This window comes from Sciurus carolinensis, chromosome 1 (genome assembly GCF_902686445.1).
Source record: "Sciurus carolinensis chromosome 1, mSciCar1.2, whole genome shotgun sequence".
NCBI classification, from domain to species: Eukaryota; Metazoa; Chordata; class Mammalia; order Rodentia; family Sciuridae; genus Sciurus; species Sciurus carolinensis.
The window spans coordinates 99940278-99958255 of record NC_062213.1 but is presented as its reverse complement, the minus strand read 5'-3'; the positions used below and the strand labels follow the sequence as shown (position 1 = coordinate 99958255).

At 38.8% G+C, this 17978-nt stretch overlaps 1 protein-coding gene across 1 annotated transcript; it reads right to left on the bottom strand.

Annotated features, from left to right (window-relative positions):
• Positions 1 to 1240: 1240 nt before the first annotated feature.
• On the bottom strand, positions 1241 to 17850 carry Lix1l (limb and CNS expressed 1 like). The gene is made up of 6 exons (XM_047543464.1): positions 17460 to 17850; positions 9623 to 9786; positions 7217 to 7357; positions 4012 to 4107; positions 3649 to 3726; positions 1241 to 3321 (listed from the first exon to the last, which is right to left on the bottom strand). Exons 1-6 carry the CDS (start codon positions 17749 to 17751, stop codon positions 3079 to 3081), a joined length of 1014 nt encoding a protein of 337 aa, XP_047399420.1. The 5' UTR covers positions 17752 to 17850; the 3' UTR covers positions 1241 to 3078.
• Between the last annotated feature and the right edge of the window lie 128 nt (positions 17851 to 17978).

Genomic DNA, 17978 nt, shown 5'->3' with positions numbered 1-17978 from the left:
AAACACAAAGTTACACCAACAGGAAATTTTAACATCACTATCATAAATGGAAAACCAATATTTTTTCTTCTACAAATTCAGATGAAAGCATAACTATTAAAAACTACTAAAAGTATACCACCTAAAATCATCTCAGGGAACACGAATGGTTCACACCTAAAACTTTTGGAATTGTTGCTCAAGGTTGAAAACAACTAAACAATGGTTTAAGTAAAAGAGGGGCACAGTCATAAGTATTTCAGTAAGAAATATCACAATAATGTGAAGGATGTTAATGAATGCAAAAACCAATTAGGAAGCTACTGCAGTAGTCCAGTTCAGATATGAGAAAGAAATGAACTACAGCAGTAAATATGAACAAAGCAATTTATATAAGCGGTGGACTCAAGAGTAGTGTCTGGCCAGGCTTGGTGCCCTGCACTTGTAATCCCAGTGGCTCGGGAGGTCCTGAGGCAGGAGGATGGCAAGTTCAAAGGCAGCCTCAGCAATTTAGCAAGGCCCTAAGCAACTCAGTGAGACCCTGTCTCTAAATAAAAAATTTTTAAAAAGGGCTGGAGATGTGGCTCAGTGGTTAAGCACCCAAGGGTTCAATCCCTGGTACCAAAAAAAAACAAACAATCAAAAAAAATAGTGTCTGATTGAATGATGGATTTAAGGTTTCTAGTTTAGATAATTAGGTAGATAATAATTCCAATAATGGATTTAGGGAGTCAAAGAGAAGCAAGTTTGGAAAAATGGGCTTTACTTTTTTTTTTTTTTTTTTGGGTGCTAGGGACTGAACCCAGGGCCTTGTGCTTGCAAGGCAAGCACTCTACTGACTGAGCTATCTCCCCAGCCCCTGGGCTTTACTTTTGATTTGTGAGGTCATGGTGCTCCTGTCATCTTCAGGTAGTGATATCCAGTGTGTAGAAATATAGATGTAAAAGTTCAAAACAAGTTGGGGTATAAGAAATAGATTGGAGAATTATGTGTATAGAGAAGTTTAACCCACTGTAGTTGTGAGAGTGGGAATGAGTAGAGCTGAAGACAAAGTGCCAAGGACAAAATTCAACCCCTAGTACCAAGAAAAAAAAAATTCAGACTCCTTAAATGTCCAGAGAAGGCAGACTGCCCTTCCCCAGCAATACAATCTAATTTTTACTGCTCCCAAAATACTCATAATTATTACTTAATATGTAAATGAATGGAGCCATTTTAGAGCTCCTCTGATACATAGGTTTTGAGAAAAGAGTCATTCTGGCTCACTAGACAAAAATCTATTTTAATTGTATAAAATTATACATATAAAATACATAGAAAGCATTAAGAAGATAACTAAAATCTTTGACACCAAAATGGACAGATAAGGGAACAAATATTCTCAAATTCTTTGGGATTTTGGGTATTTGAAAAAAATAATAAATCTAGGAGATACAAGGACAATTCTTCCCACAACTCACACCCTTTAACACTTCTTCCCAGAGAAAGGAACGCAGGAGAAACTGGAGGGTTTATGATTTGGGGGGTTTATAAATATCAATAAAAACAGATGCACCTATTTTAAATGTAGGAGCTCTACTCCAATCTTACATGTGTTTCATGAAATACAAAGATAGGGCTTGGAGAATCCAGGAAGCCCTTTTCAAGCACTAATAAAATTGTAGCTGGATTCTTTACCTCTGATCCCATATGTACTAGTCACCAAGATGATTCCAAAGGCAAGAAAGCTGCCTTTCATCTTGTTTTCTAATCCAAAGAGCAAACTGGTCTGTTTCCTAATCTACTGCTAAAAGCAAATTTGGCATAAATAAAAAGTCCAAATGCAGAAGTATTAAACTTCCCAAACTCAGTTTGGAAGGTGCACTGAACAATAATATATAAAGGAGATCACAGAAGCAAGGGGGAAATCTATCTTAGCACATATAATTCTCCAAAAGGAGAATGCTCTAGCTGTACGGTGGATCATGTCTTACTTCACCCAACAAAGACTTGGGGAGAAGAACCATATTAAAAACACGAATAGCTGATCATTGATTCTCTTTCCCCTCTTTCAGACTCCCAAGTTTCCAATTAGGAAATGCCAAAATGCCAAAAGCTTATCTTATTTCCCTAATCAACTCATCCTAATCAATATAGAGGAAAAGAAAAAGAAAATAAATAAGAATCTAAGGTACATACAGCTAAGGCAGTAAACAGTACCAGTTTGGTGGTAGGGAGAGAAACCTGGCCCTTACTCACCAAATGGAACAGATATTGCTTTTAAAGAGCAAAATAATGGTGGTGGTGGTAGGGATAGAAGTTTACTTTCTACCAATCTTTGCAGGTAGAAAGGTTTAAGCAGGGGAGAAGTGATAAGGGAATGCTGAATGATAACCAGCCTCAACACTTACCCCCTTCTTACTTAGATTATATCTAGAAATCTGGACTTCCAGAAACATATAGAAAAGACTCAGAAGCAACTTAGGAAGTAACCCCATAAATTGTGTTTATAATTTTTCTCATATTACTGGGCAGTTTCTCAGGAATGATTTAAAAATAAGAAACCAGATTTCCACTCCTTTCTGAATAATAGTGCAGGGGACCCTCGAAACAAAGGAGCATTTAGAGACAAAGAAAGGAATAAGGTAATGGAGTTGGGGGGAGGTACCAACCAGGTCCAGCTTTAGATAAACCAAAGTCAAAGGCTTCTTACTCATACCCTGTTTGAGACCAAGAAAAAGCAAAAACGAGGGTGAGGGTGGGGTACATAGTCCTTATTCCGCCTACCTGTTATTTTAAAGGGAGACATGAAGGCTTATTCATATTGTGTTATTGAAATGACTACACAGAGTTAATCTGGAAGTTTAAGAGCCAACAAAGCTCCAAAGATAGTCTGCTTTCTTGTAAAGTGTAATGGAGACATTTCAAAATGGAGATGTCCCAAAACCTGGAAATTAGAAAAGGGATTTCTTAGCAAATGGGAATCCAGGTGTAAAATTTATACATATATATATTTTAAAGTATAAAATTGAGAAAGTATATACAGAAATCATCCTAAGTCTTAGAAAGGAGACATACAAAAAAGGTCCTGGAAAGGATGGGGACTATGAAGGTAGATGCCTAGCAGTTGGAAGAATGCATATTGCCCAACTGCCCAGCAGCCAGCATGAGAATATCTTTCTTCTCCTTGTGGAAGCGCAGCTCCTTGCCTGCCAGCCGGGCTTCATCCAATTCCCGTTCAGTGGAGGCCAGCTCTCTAGACAGTGCCCCTGGTACACTCTGCTCCCGGCTCACCCAGTCCAAGGCCATTTGGTGGCGAATATCATCATCCAGGGCTCGGTGGGAATAATGAGCCAACACCTCCTAGTTGGGGAGGGGAATTGAAGATCACTGAGAAGATAAAGGTTCATATCATACCACATTGACCCAACTGGGACTAGGTACTCTTAGCTTTGGAGTACTAACTGAAGTCAGTACCTAAGTCCTCCAAGGAGATTTTTAAGGAAAACTTCCTGGTGGGGGAAGCAAAGCAGGCAAAAGAATCAGAGTGAATATGTAAATAGGAAAGATTATAGGAGTGAAGTGAAGAGGGCACTTAAGGCTTTCCATGTTCACAACCTGGTAACCATAGGCTTGCTTCCTTTTAACATAGCAGTAGACCCTGTTCCTCTAGCCCATAAGATCTCTTACCTGCCGAGAACACTGTCTTTCCCTCATGGCCTTAAGGCTGCCATTCCAGTGCAACAGTTGAAAAACTGTCATTAGCTCCTAGGGGAAGAAGATATGTATTACCAGGACAGTGATTTTTATATTGGTAGTTTGCATTAGAATCACATGGGGAATTTTTTACAAAATATATCTGTAGAAGCATCTCTAATCACCAACTCTGATATACCCCTAGGGGGAAGGAAGTATTTATATTTTGAAAAATATTTTAACTACTTCTTTTCCCTTCCTTTTTAGTCTCAATGTGTTAGGGATTAGTAGGAGGTATTATGTACACATTATCAGGTTAACCATGTTATTAGAGCCAGGGAAGTAGTGGAATAGTACCTGGAACTCCAACATTGACTTGCCCTTGTTGGATTCCAACATAAATCGGAAGGCACCAATCCCTGTATTTGGGTTATCAGCTTCCTCCCTGTTGCCCTGGTAACAGAGGAAAGGAAAAGACAAATAGATTTTCAATCGAAATTACCATCTTGAGCAGCACTATCCAACAAAAAAACATGAGCCACATATTTAATTTTAGATTTTTCCCATTGCCACATTATAGTAAAAATTAATTTTGAGTATATTTTATTTAATAATATATTCAAAATATGATTTTAATTGTAGTCAATATAACATTATTAAGAAATGCTTTACATTTTTTGAACTGAGTTTTTGAAATCTATGTTATACTTAAAATACATCTCAATTCTTACCCAGGGGCACTTTACCACTGAGCTACATCCCCAGTCCTTTTTTATTTTTCAAAATTATCCCCAACACATAAAATTGGAGGGCTTTAACTGGAAAGGAAAATGTAATCTTCAAAATTAGGGTTCAGTATTTGAGGCAAATAATTGTTCACTACGACACCTTATTAGTGCTTACCAAACTTTTCCTTGACATGGCACATATAAAATAATTGTTATCTGTAGAGCTAACAGGGTAAATAGAAGAGGCTGCCAGCAATCACAATGACTTCAGCCAGAGTAGTTCATCCATTCCAGTCTCCTGAGAGCTGAGGGGATCAATATCATGGTACACCTGTAATCTATCTGGAATATACCAGATGTAATCTATCTGGAATATACCAGAGTAGATGGGATTACAGGAGTACACCACAACACTTGGTTCCCTGCTGACCCCTCAATTCCTCACCTCCCAAGATGGGGTCTTGCTATGTTGCCCAGGATGGCCTCCAAATTCTGGGCTCAAGTTATCCTCCTGCCTTAGCCTCCCTAGTCACTGGGACTACAGGCATACACCACTATGCCTAGCTGTAGATGATGACATCCTTGATTCATAGAATCAACCAATCATGAAATCTGCCCTACTTGTAGACTTCTTGTCATTTTAGATTAATAAATTTCCTTCCTGGACTGGGGATATAGCTCAGTTGGTACAGTGCTTGCATCGCAAGCACAAGGCCCTGGGTTCAATCCCCAGCACCACAAAAAAAAAAAATAAAAAAAAATAAAAAAAAAAAAGCTGTGTAATAAATTTCCTTCCTTTGCTAATTTCCTTAATTTTATGTGAGATTTTTCTGTTACTTGCATTTAAAGGCATCTAAACTGATAACATGTGGTGAGTGTTTAAAAATCTTTTATCCAGTAACCTTATGTGTTGTATGTAATTTTTAACCTATTTTGCAAATGAGGAAATAGACCTGATGAAGTAACTTGCTCAAAGTTATATAGCTGGTAGAACCATAATTTCAATCAAATAAATTCACAGCCCATACTCTAGTGTATATCCCACGTAATCCAAACCAATATTTCGTATTATAATATCATTAGATGACTTTAAGAGTGGCAAATGTACTTTCCTGATCTTGAACTGACTTTGATTTCAAATGATTTTATTAGCCAGGTGCAGTGGTGCACATCTGTAATCCAAGTGACTCAGGATGCTGAGGCAGGAGGATCCCAAGTTCAAGCCCATCCTCAGCAATTTAGCAAGATCCTAAGCAACTTAGAGAGACTGTTGCAAAATAAAAATAAAAAGGACTGGGGATGTAGCTCAGTGATACAGCACCCCTGAGTTCAATCCCCAGTACCAAAAATATAAGAAAATAAAATAAAAGTGTAGCTTTTCCCTAAAGATACTGTTGATTAGGAGAAGGAATAATGGGAGAAAAACAGACAGGTTCTAAGTAACAAAGGAAAGTCAAATTGTTATTTAGTGTTCAACAACTAATCCACAAAGTTGATAAATACAGCAATTTAGCATGTGTAATTACATCTTAACTAAATGTAAACAGAACAGAAACAGAAAAATGGTCTATCACCTTATTGATGCATTCATAGGTAGGAAGAAAGAAGGCAGTGTTCTTTTCTAGGATGTACCTCTCAGCTAGGTCAATCTGTATTCTAATCTTGGTTCTACCACTTACTATATAACTGTAAGCAAAACTTCACTTCTGTGATTTTAGTGTTTTCATCTGTTAAGTAGGGGTAATAATAGTACTTATACTTCACAGGATTATCATGATGATCAAATCAGATAAAGTACATAAAAATCCCTTAGAATAGTCCATGTTATTTTTTTAAAAATATTTTTTAGTTGTTGATGGACCTTTATTTTATTCATTGATTTATATGTGGTGCTGAGAATCGAACCCAGGGCCTCACACATGCTAGGAAAGCACTCTACCACTGAGCCACAAACCCAGTCTAGTCCTTTGTTATTTATGATTATTATCACCATCATCATTTGAAAGAATAGATGTTCATTTTAAAGAAGTAAATAATCTTCCCCATTCCTAAAAGGGGAAAAAGAAAAGACACTGTATAAAAAAGGGGTTCTTTATTAATGATTTGAAGTAATGGAGGCAGGAAATAAGTAACAATAAAAACAATCAGAAAGACTAGCTTTCGCACACTTCCTCTTGCCATGTAACACCCAGTACCACCTCATCAGCAAGAAAGTCACCATCAGATGAATCCCCCAATCTTGGACCAGAATCATGAGTCAAAATAAACCTCTTTTCTATATAACTTAAAAAAAAAAAAAAGGTCTCAGGGTAGAGCTCAGTGATAGAGCACTTGCTTAGCATGTGCAAAGTCATAGTTCCATCCATCCCTAGCACCACAATAAAAAGGTGGGAGGAGGGGTGTACCTTAGTGGTACAGTGCTTGCCTAGCATGCACTGGGTTCAATCCCTAGCACTGCAAAAAAAAAAAAAAAAAAAAAATCCTTTTTAATGAAAAATAAAATAAATTTTAAAAAGAATAGTAAGTCACTACAGTTTTAAATCAAAATTATGAAAAACAAAATTCAAGCTCCATTTTCATTTATTAAGGAAAGCTAGAATTCCATAAGTCTTTAATTAAACATTTCTAAACACCAAAAAGATACAATGAAAGAGACTATATAACAAAAACATATAAAGATAGATATGAAATTAGGGACAGAGGCATAAGGAGCATATGACACACAAAAAATTAACAGATAATAAACAGAACAGAGATGTAGACAGAAAAGAAAACAAGAAACCCATCAGTTTTCCATCCCCCACTCTCCTTCCTTCCAATTCCAAGTTACTTACATTGAAAGATGCCAGGGCCTCAGAGACACTCTTCTCAATGAACTCATCAGTGATTCTTCGGGAAGGATGTTCATTAAACACAGAGTTCATTAATGCAATCTTTGCAGCACTCCTCCTGGCCTCTGCTTTTGTGGGACAAAACTAAACAGGGAAGAGAAAGTGAAAATATGTGTACATGTGTATCTGACAGAAAGGACGAAACAGCAGGAGGGAAACACTTAAAATGGAAAACAATTGGCCACTCTTTGGATAAATCTTGTGTTCAACACACTTTACAAAGTTTTTATTGTAAAATGGTTGGGATGTTTGGAAACATAATTTTGATTCAACATCCTGAAGTCATTAAGGAACTGGAGACCGCTACAGCTCATAGGAAATTGAATCAGAATGAGTAAGGCTGCTGAAGTCAGCACATAACCACTAGACATGAAAAAATACCTCTGTTTAAACTGTCAACAGAATTAATTACTCAAAAGTCAGATTCTGGCCAGCCTGTTAGAAATCTGTACCTTGTTCTCTTGTTCTGTAGACAGGCAAGATTTTTTGGATTCCTCTAGATAACCCAAGACTAGAACAAAGCTGTTTCTAGGCTGCTTCTGCAGAGAAGGTCTCCTGTCTCTTCATGCAATCTGGGATTCATAAATTTTACTCTGAGCTATGAACAGGCATTTTCCCCAATAATGTAATGAGCCAAAGGACCTATCCCAGAAGAGGTCTGAAGAAATTTAGTCTTTTCCCCCTGCAGTGGAAGCAAGGAGAATAGAGGTGGCTAGGAAAGGAAAGCAAGAAAAACTTAGAAATTAACTCATGTTTTTATATTATATCTAACATAGGTTATCATAGGGAAAGTACAATTTTCAGAAGTCTTAACTCTTTCAACTTCAGATTCCTGGCTACCATAGAATTCCTTTATAACTTACCTTCACTGTCTGCATCAAAGGCCTTGTGCCTTTGTCATTTATGTTTAAGATTAGAGGAAAGAAGGAAAGTTATATTGCAGTTTTAAAAAGTAGACCAGGATATGTTCATTACTTTACCATCCTTATTATCAATAATTTCTAACTTTCTTTAGCTGACAGTTCTGAGACAATATATGGAACTTCACATATTAATCCTAAGTCTTTTGGCTTCTTCAGTTTCTCTGTTTCTACTTTTCTATTTCTAATCTGCTTGCCTACTCTGCTCATTAGTGCTTTTTCTGAAAAAGTTATCTGTGAAGAAAACCACCAGGAAAAATTTCACCTACCAAAGCGGATATAAAATATGTGAGCTAAAAAATAAATAAATAAATAAATAATTCTACTCTTTCAGAAAATAAGAGAAATCAAATCACTATAATGGTTCAGTTATAGGCATTACCATAAAATTATTAAATAATTATTCAGCACTGTGATGAGGTGAGAAAGAGGAGAAAAGATCTTATTCTCTAATAGGAGAAAGCATAAGCCAGATGCAGTCACACACGCTTGTGATCCCCAGGTACTTAGGAGGCTAAGGTATAAAAGCGCAAGTTCAAGACTAGCCTAGGGCAACTTAGTGAGGGACCCTGTTTCAAACAAACAAACAAAAAACAAACAAACAAACAAAAACTGCTTAAGAATGAAGCTCAGTGGTAGAGCCTCTGGGTTCAATCCCCAGTACCATCAAAAAAAAAAAAAAAGAAAGAAAGTAGACTTAGCATGCACAATATCCTGGGTTTGGGGGGACAGGATATAGCTCAGTTAGTAGAGTACTTGCCTAGCATGCACAAGGCCCTGGGTTCAATCCCCAGCACCACCACCAAAATAAAAAAAAAAAAGGGTTTGATCCCTGGTGCCTTCCCCCACAAAACAAAACAATCATGACAACAAAAATACCAGAAAGAAACAACATAACATGTCTCTTCTTGTTATAGATGGGAAAACTGAGGGCAATCAGGGGAATTAAAATTTTAATTGCATCTTAGATGATGAAGAATCCCTCATCTCACCATACATAGCCACTCCCCTTTGATCTCTTAGAGAATTCAAATATTGCTTTCTTTAGTAAATACCTGTGAAAAACTACTGGGGGCTGAGGGACAAAGGAATATTGTTCTAGATCCTCAAGAAGACACAGCAAGAAGTTGGAATGCAATAAAGGACCCTGATCAGAATAAAGGTTGAATTCTAATAATCTGATATATTCAGTAAAGGCATATTCATAACTGTGCAAAATCAAAAAGGGTTTGATTTTTACAGGCTGAAAGAAAAACAACTAAGGTGATTTTATGATCCATTGAGCCTCAGATGCTTGCCAAAATGATTTGCCCAGATTGGTTTAGGTTCTCAAATATGTGATTTCAGGCAGAGATTTAATGACTAAAGTGATAAAGTTCTTATTAGCACCTAAGATTCAGCTTTATTACTGCTGTCTCACAACTCTTACCTGGAAACTCCCAAAACAACTTCCCCCAGGTAGGGTGACATAGCAGACATAGGGAGGGCTGTTGGAGGGAACCATCTCATAAACCACTAGAGCCCCATTCTTCAAGTCAGCCCCACGGGACTGTTTCATCTGCCAGAATTCCTGAAGTGCCTCTACCACATTCACTATTAAAAAGAAAAGAAAAAGAAAAAGAAGTAGTTAAGTCAGCAACAAGAACACCTCCAAGTGGTGCTATACTTCAGTATGGTACCTGTAATCTGTACATACACTAAGAGTTCTTTAACTTCCTATCCATCACCATTTAAACCCATTTAAATTGAGGCTGGGGATGTAGCTTAGTGATACAGTACTTGCCCTGGGTTCAGTCCCCAGCACTGCAAAACAAACAAGCAAAAAAGTCATTAAATTAATCAACCTAGACTGTGATTCAAGCTAATTTGCGTAGAAAGACCAAAATATGCCCACCATCTTCTCCCCAACTCTCTAGGTCACACTTTGCTTTGTCCTAGATACCAAAAGAAAATACTTAAAATCAGAGGCATAGTTTCCAAGGTCAGCAGACCATGATCACTATCTAATGAAGTGTTCTTAAACCACTGAGCAATACCACTGTTCAAGGAAATATGGCACTATTAGCCATTCTCAAGCTTATGCTTCTAGTGAGCAAACCAATGATCACATTCCCTTTCCAGACTGGAATAATATGTCTAAACTATGAAATAGAGTGGGAGGATTGATTCTCTTCTGACTCTTTTTTTTTTTCTGAAGCTTTAATTGGGTATAAATGATTTGGGGAGGAACTGTATGTCAGGAAACACTTCTTCATGGGTCTCTTCTACTCCTTTACACCTTGCTGGGCATGCCAAGATTGCAAAGTCCTGCGTGATCTTCACTTGGGTCATTTCTCAAGACTGTGTTTACAGCTATAAACCTTGAGGGATGAGGTAATGCCTCCCTCTGAGACAAAGAACAATCTTGCTTACTGCTTATTATAAAATGGCAGTTCCCCAAGTTCAGTGTTCCTCTCATGACGTAACCTATGGCCTGTATAAGCATCCACCTGTGTCTGCCACATAAGACTTGGGAGACAAGGGGAACTCATGCACCATGATGCTCATGTTACCTATGTGCAATGAGTAATAGTCCTTTTTTCTGACCCAGAAATCTCTTGACTTCTGTCAACATCCAAGAAACAGTAACTGGTTAACTTATTAGATTTAAGTAGGGTAAAATCAAACTCCAGATCTGATCCCATATTTCAGAATACTTCCTAGAAATACTCGATCATTCCACAAATAGGTAGTAAGCACTTTCTCTATAATAGGCTATCCTAAGCTATAATAGTAGCATATATTCTAAAGAGGGAGTATAATATGCACCCAGTATAAAAAGGAAAAAAGATGTTAAATAATCTCAAACATACATAAAGTTCCAACTGTCATAAGAGCTAGGAGGGATAGATAGTAGACAATGTAGGAATATCTGATCTAGTAAAGAAAGTCAAAAGTTACCCTGAAGAGTTGATATCTAAGCTGAGGTGTAAGTAGGAATTCATCAGGCAAAAGGTAAGAAAATAGTGCTCTGAGCATGAGAAATAGCATGTCCAAAGGTTGTATGACAGCAGGGAACATGGTAAATAAAGGGACTAAAATAAGGCCAATGCAGCTACAAAAGAGAGAGTGAGGGGAAGTGTAATGCAAGATGAGGGTGAAAAAGGAGGTAGGGACCAGACCAGGTAGGGCCTTGTAGGCCCTGTCAGAGTATTGACTTTATCCCAGGGTGAGATGGGAAGCAACTGAAGAATTTTAAACATAAGGAGGGATGAGATCATTGTACCTTTAGAAAACATCATTTTTCCTTTGAATGTTTTCCAAACATTTCAAATGGCTTCAAGGCCTCATAATAAAATGTCGCACATGCTCTCCAATATCTTGCAACATGACCACTTTCCCACTATTACATACAACAAAGACTCATTCATTCTTTCATATTGTGCTAATTCAGGTCTGCCAAGAAGACATCAAAGTGGGATAGACATGTAAAGGATTTTCTAGAGAGGAAGTAGGAGAAGGTAGGGAAAGCCTTCAGATCACGGTGAGGGTCTGATACATGTAGAAGAGAGGGGAAGAAGGAGGTTTAGGTATGAGTGTTTTAGACTGCAGTGTTAACCAAGAAAGGTTTGGCCAAGCCAGTGGGAGGTCCTCATATCAAACTTAACAAGATGTGCCTCAATTAATACTCTTGTTATGCTCAGTCATTGGCTGGGAACAGTGTGCAACAAGCTTGGCCTCAGTGCAAAGTGGAGATGGACTTAAAGAGGGCAGTAGCTGAGGCTGTCAGTCAGTTACGCTCCATATAGCAGATCTGATCAATATATTTTCATTAAGCAAAACTTGAGATTTAATAGGCACACAACTCTACTGTAGTCATTAGAGATACAAAGAATAACATAGTCCCTGCCAGCAAGTGTTCAAAATCTAGTGACCAACATTATCTCACCTGCTCTAAAACTGAAACACGGACCCCATATTCTAGCCAGTTTGAAAAACAGAATAAGCTCTTTTCTAATACCTTCTATTTAACTGACTTTTTAGAATGTTCATTCATCTATTAAAAGGCACCATTCTCTTTCCCACCCTTAGTTTTGGCAAGGGCTCTTTAAAGGTCACTACTGCCCAGCAAGCTTATCCATCTTCGTTCTTTCCATTGAGATCTTTTCAGCCCCAGTTCCCTCTTTGAGACAATTTAGCACAATGCACTGAGTGACAGCTTTCTTGACATGTAAACAACAGGGAGAATAGTGGAATAAAGGAGAAGGGGAGGAGACCACAGTAATTGGGAAGGTCCTAGTAAAAAGCATATGTCTATTCCAGATCCAGTGAAATCCCTCTTGTTACAAAGTATAAGACTGTCTTTTAATATTACTCAAATCCATAGAAAATGGGAAGTCTTACTTCAGAAATGTGAGTATGAAATGAAAAACTGCACAAAATGATCAGGAAAAAAAGTAATTAATTGTGATCTTCACATGGAGTGATTTTTAGAGCTGAGTGAAATGCTCTAATGAGTGACTGAAAATGCTCATAGAGTGATTTTTAGAGCTAAGACTAAGGAAGGGAAGATGACTTGCTTGAGGTCACACAGATGTGACATTTGGGGCATGAATCTAAATGTCCTGATGCCAATGTTCTTTTCAATTTGGGTATCTTAATCCAGTGCTCAAGATCCAGTCCATAGCTGAACTTCATGGGGGTTCACAACACCCCCTAAAACTGGTAAGTAACGTGCACATGCATACATATATGCACGTGAGCATTTCTGTGTGTAGGAGTGGTGTCTTTAGTTTTATTTTCTGTGAGAAATCATGAATATAATGGTTTACATATGAGTAAAGAAGAGTGAGGTAGGAAACAAACATATTGGCAGATATAATTGTTTTCTGGAAGGCAAGGACAGATGCTGGGCTGAAAGGGACAAGAAAGACCAAGACATGAGGAATATTTATAGCATGCTGTTTAATAACAACACAAGAGAGAATAATTTTTTCTACCTTTAGAAGATAAAATATTAGATGCGTGTCTAAGTGGTATGAGAGGTAAAGATCATAGGTCCACCAGAATGAAAATACTAAAACAACACATGGGGGATTGGGGGTTGGATGTATCTCAGAGGTACAGACAATTAGCATTCTTGAAACCCTAGGTTCAATCTCTAAAAAACAAAAAGCGACACCTGAAACTACAGAAAGTTTTTACATAATGATAATAAATACAAAATTGTGGTAAGGGAGCAGGGATAAAAAGATAATAAATAGATAATGAAACTAAGTAAGTAAAAAGGTTTTCCCTGATCATACAGGTTTGTGAGAATAGGCTGGCCTACCTTAATTCAAGTTATTATGGAACATAGGTAAGCTAGTTAACTGTATTTTGTCTTATTTCCGTTTTTGAAGGGGATAGCTTTAAAATGAATAGCTTATAATGCACAGTCTCTTTGGAAGGGAAGGATTGTAAAGCAACAGTGACTTCAGTAGGGGACTATGCTAGATTGAATACCTTCTGCCTAGGTCCATGTCTAATCCCTGGAACCTGTGAATATTACCTTATGTGACAAAGACTTTGCAGATGTGTTTAGGTTAAGTAATCTTTGGTGTAGAGATTATCCTAGATTATCCTGTTGGGCTCTAAATGCAATTAAAAAATGTCATTATAAGAGGGAGCTCAGATTTGGCAAAATACAGAAGAGGAAAAGGCATGAAGGCAGAGATTGGAGAGAATCAGTCACAAGCCAAGGAATGTCAATAGAAGCTGAAGGGATTGGGGAGATAGCTCAGTTGGTAGAGTACTTGCCTTGTAAGCACAAGGCCCTGGGTTCGATCCCCAGCACCCAAAAAAAAGAAAAAAAAAAATAGAAGTTGAAATAGGCAAGAAATGGACACTCCCCTAAATTTCTGGAGAGAACACCTCCTTGCCAACACCTTGGTTTTTGGCTCAGTGATACTGACTTTGGACTTCACTGCTATCAGAATTGAGAGGGAATAAATTTCTGTTGTTTTAAGCAGTGAAATTTGTGATAATTTGTTACAGTAGCCATATGAAACTAATACGGGAATTAATTCAACATTTCCAAAAATTGGAAATATTCAGGCAAATCAGTTGAACTCCAATAAGAGATAGGAAAAGAACCTGTGGTGAGGAAGAGGAAAAATTAAACAGAAAATATTACACAAGATTCATTTATTCACCTTAGTAGAGTAACTGGGCAAAATCTCCAATCACATAGCCCTATTGTAACACAATGGGAGAGCAGGCTTGCAGAGGGAAATGTACCAGTCATAAAGCAAGGAAAGTGACTTGCTCAATCATGCCAGTTTAGGGATTGCCAGATGTCAAACATGAGAGAAGGTCTATGAGCTATGTGAAAAAAAAAGGGGCAAGGAAAAATGGTAATGTTAACAAAGCCTATCATATATACAGTTTTCAAAGCATTTCCAAATGCATAATAATAGCAATCACTCATTGAGTACTATGTGCTGCATGCTTGACATTCACATTTTCATTTAATCCACACAAAACTATGAAAATTGATACGATAATATCCATTTCACTAAAAAGTAAACAAGGAACAGGCCAGAAGTAGCAGAACAAGGGTTTAGAAACAATATTCATTTGTTTACAGGGCCAACCCTCTTTTTATTGTACTATCCTACTTTATTACACCATTGATCCTCACACATGATCTGGGAAGCAGACTGAACTCCATCAAGATACAGACTAAATATCTGCCTTGTTCACCACTGCATCTGGTAATTAATAAATATTTGTTAAATGAATAAATTAAACAGATGAGGCATAGAGAGATTAAGATTTTCTCCAAAATTTCACAGCCAGTATTTGATAGGGGCCAGGTTCTCTGATCCCAAATCCTATACACTGTAAACTGATTAAGATCTAGTAGCTTATTGAACTATGTGTGTCTCTCAGGCAGGTAAAGGGTAAGGGGAGATAAAAGACAAACAGGTGAAATAACAGAAGAGCTTTTTGCTTAAATCCTGGGATCCAATATGAGTGAAAGTAAATTTAAAGACTGAACTGGAAAGGATGAATTTGGAGTAGACAGAAAGAAGATGAAGGATTGAATTGAGGATGATGTGCAAGGCATTGTTGGATCAGAGAATGATCTGGGCAGAGACCAAAGTAAATTGTTTTGGGGGGAATACAGCCATCCCCCAATTACCATGCCATCAGTCACACGGGTATGTGGGTACATGCCAATGGCAGCTTTGCCTATTAGTCGAAGCAGAATAAGTGGTTCCATGTGGCGAAGGACTTCTGAGCCAAATCGGCAGAGATTTTGCTTCCCTAAAGCTGAACTATCTGCCAAACTCTTGTAAAGTACTGGCTGGACACCCAGACTGGAAATGGGAAACTCGAGAATAATGAGGACTGTGACGGGAGGTGTGGAGATTGGAGGAGAGAATCACCACAGACTCTAAAGCCTGAGTGATTGCTCTTTGTCAGCACAATCCCTTTGTTCCCTCATCCTTTCTAAGGAAATTAAGATTTTATAGAACATCCAGTTTGAAAGCCAAGCCAGAGGATCTCCAGGTAACAGACAAGAAAAAAGGGTACATTCTTCTCTAATTTTAATGAACACCAATAAGTTTCCCAGAGGAAGAATTCAGATTTAGGTTGACCACTCCTGGCTATTCCTATGCCCAGAGGCAAAGATTTCCCCTTGGTCTTGATTTAAAAAGACCTGAAGCAGCAGGACAATAGCTGATGACCATTCCATCACATAGCCTTGTTAAGCCTATGAATTAAACTAGAAAAATATCTATGTTGACTCATGATGAATTTCAGAATCATATCCATTTGTATGTCCAGCATCTTCCAAAGTACCTGCCCCATGGTAGGAATTCAAATTGTATGAAAAATGAAAGGAAACCAATAAATTAACGATTAGGCACACATAGCAAATGAGATCTAAAAATCTATTTTCATTGGAATCCTAGGTTTACAACATTAGGATTTAAAAGTGGGAGAAAATAAGACATGTTCTTAAAGAATATGAATCAATTAATTTGAGATGATAATTATAAGTACTCATTATGTTTTCAGTTGCAATATCTCAATTAATCCACATCATAACCCTTGGGGAAGCTGAAACTCAGTGAGATTGCTTCTTCACCCAAAGACAGAGCTAGCAAGTGACAAATCTCCAAAGCCAGTATGTGTTCTTTTCACCATACTGTCTCAAAAAAACAAAAACAAAACCTCATTATTGTCTAAAGAGAAAGCCCTGCAATTTTTCTCTGTATCAAACTAGAAAGTTAAAGATGTAGTTACTTCTGGACCAAAGAGGACTTGGACAAGAAGAAGAAGTGATGTCTAGGAAATTTCAGAATTAAATTTTGAATCCCACACCCTTCATATATTCCTTGTTACTTAAACTATAAATTTGGAACTAAAACTCAGACAGGAAATTCTATGCTGGTTAAACAAAAACAACAAAGAAAATCCTCACATACACCCTCCCAGAAATTAGGCATTTTTAAGTTGGAGAATTCTAACCAAAATAGGGTTTCTACCTGGCTCATTTCCACAGAATTCAGCATTTAGAGAGCCAAGGCCTGGGATTTATCCTCAGTTCCTGGGCAAGGGCCAGGAAAGCAGAGCCAGACAGACAGAGGCCACAGTTGTGAGGCTCCATACTAAAAAAGACACAAAAGTGAGCTACTAAGTCACAGGAAGCTGGCATGGGCTCAACGGTATGGGTCCAGATATAAAGGCACAATTATTGTGACTTGGGAAGGCAGCAAATCAGAAGTTGCACTGGAAATTTCAGCGTGAATTTTTCAGAGGAAATTCTTTACTCTGTAAGTAAAGAATTAAAAAGTCAAGGCTAAGGAGATGGAGTAACTTAACAGGGCAGTCCAGGAATTGCTAAGATCAGAAAGACTGAAAGGGTATGGATGAGAAATATCTTGGATCTGAGATAAAGGATGGAATCCCACACAATGAAGACTGAGTCTCAAAGGTAGAAAGATGTTAAAACATTAAGTAAGGTACAGAAAGAATTCCATTTCTGACAGAAAAGGTTGGGGGGAAAAAAGGACCATCTGGAAATAGGGGACCCGGACAATATATTATTAACTCCATAAAGTCTATGCGTGTGTGTGTGTGTGTGTGTGTGTGTGTGTGTGTAGCCCAGAAGGAAATTCCCCAAAAGGAAATGCATGTGAGGGCTTCACGCCAGGAAAAGCGAACCGGAGGACTGTGGGAGCAAGGCTCCTTTACAGAGGGTGTCCCGCTGGAGGCAAGACTCTCAGACTCACCTCGGCCATAGCCCTGCGTGTGCTTGGCAAAGCTCCTCACCACAGCCTCCACCGCTTCCCGCAGCACAGCCGGGCTGCCTGCGGCACCGGGTGGCAGAGGCATCCCTGGGGCCCCAGACAGGAGAAGCGGGGGCGGGGGCGGTGCAGGGGGCGGTGGGGCCGGCGGGGGGCCAGCTGGGGGTGTGGCGGCGGTTGCCGCAGCCCCAGTCACCCCCGGTCGCAGCGCTCGAAGAGTGCCCCTTCCGCTCGTGACCACTCCAGGCTGCAGTCGTTGTGCTCTCATCGTCTCCATGCCGGCAGCCAGCGGAGTAGGGCCGGGATCCTGCCAGCCTGGCGAGCTAACGGTCCCAGCCACCCTAGTCAGCCAGCGCCTGGGGGACTGAGGGCGGTGCCGAGGCCCAGCTGTCAGTCAAGTGGAGGCGGGGAAGAGCCGGGTCCCATGCCAATCACCAGTGAGAGGGAGGGTGGGGGCGGGCTCTCAATTCATCAGAAGCAAATCATTGAGGAAGGTGGAGGTGC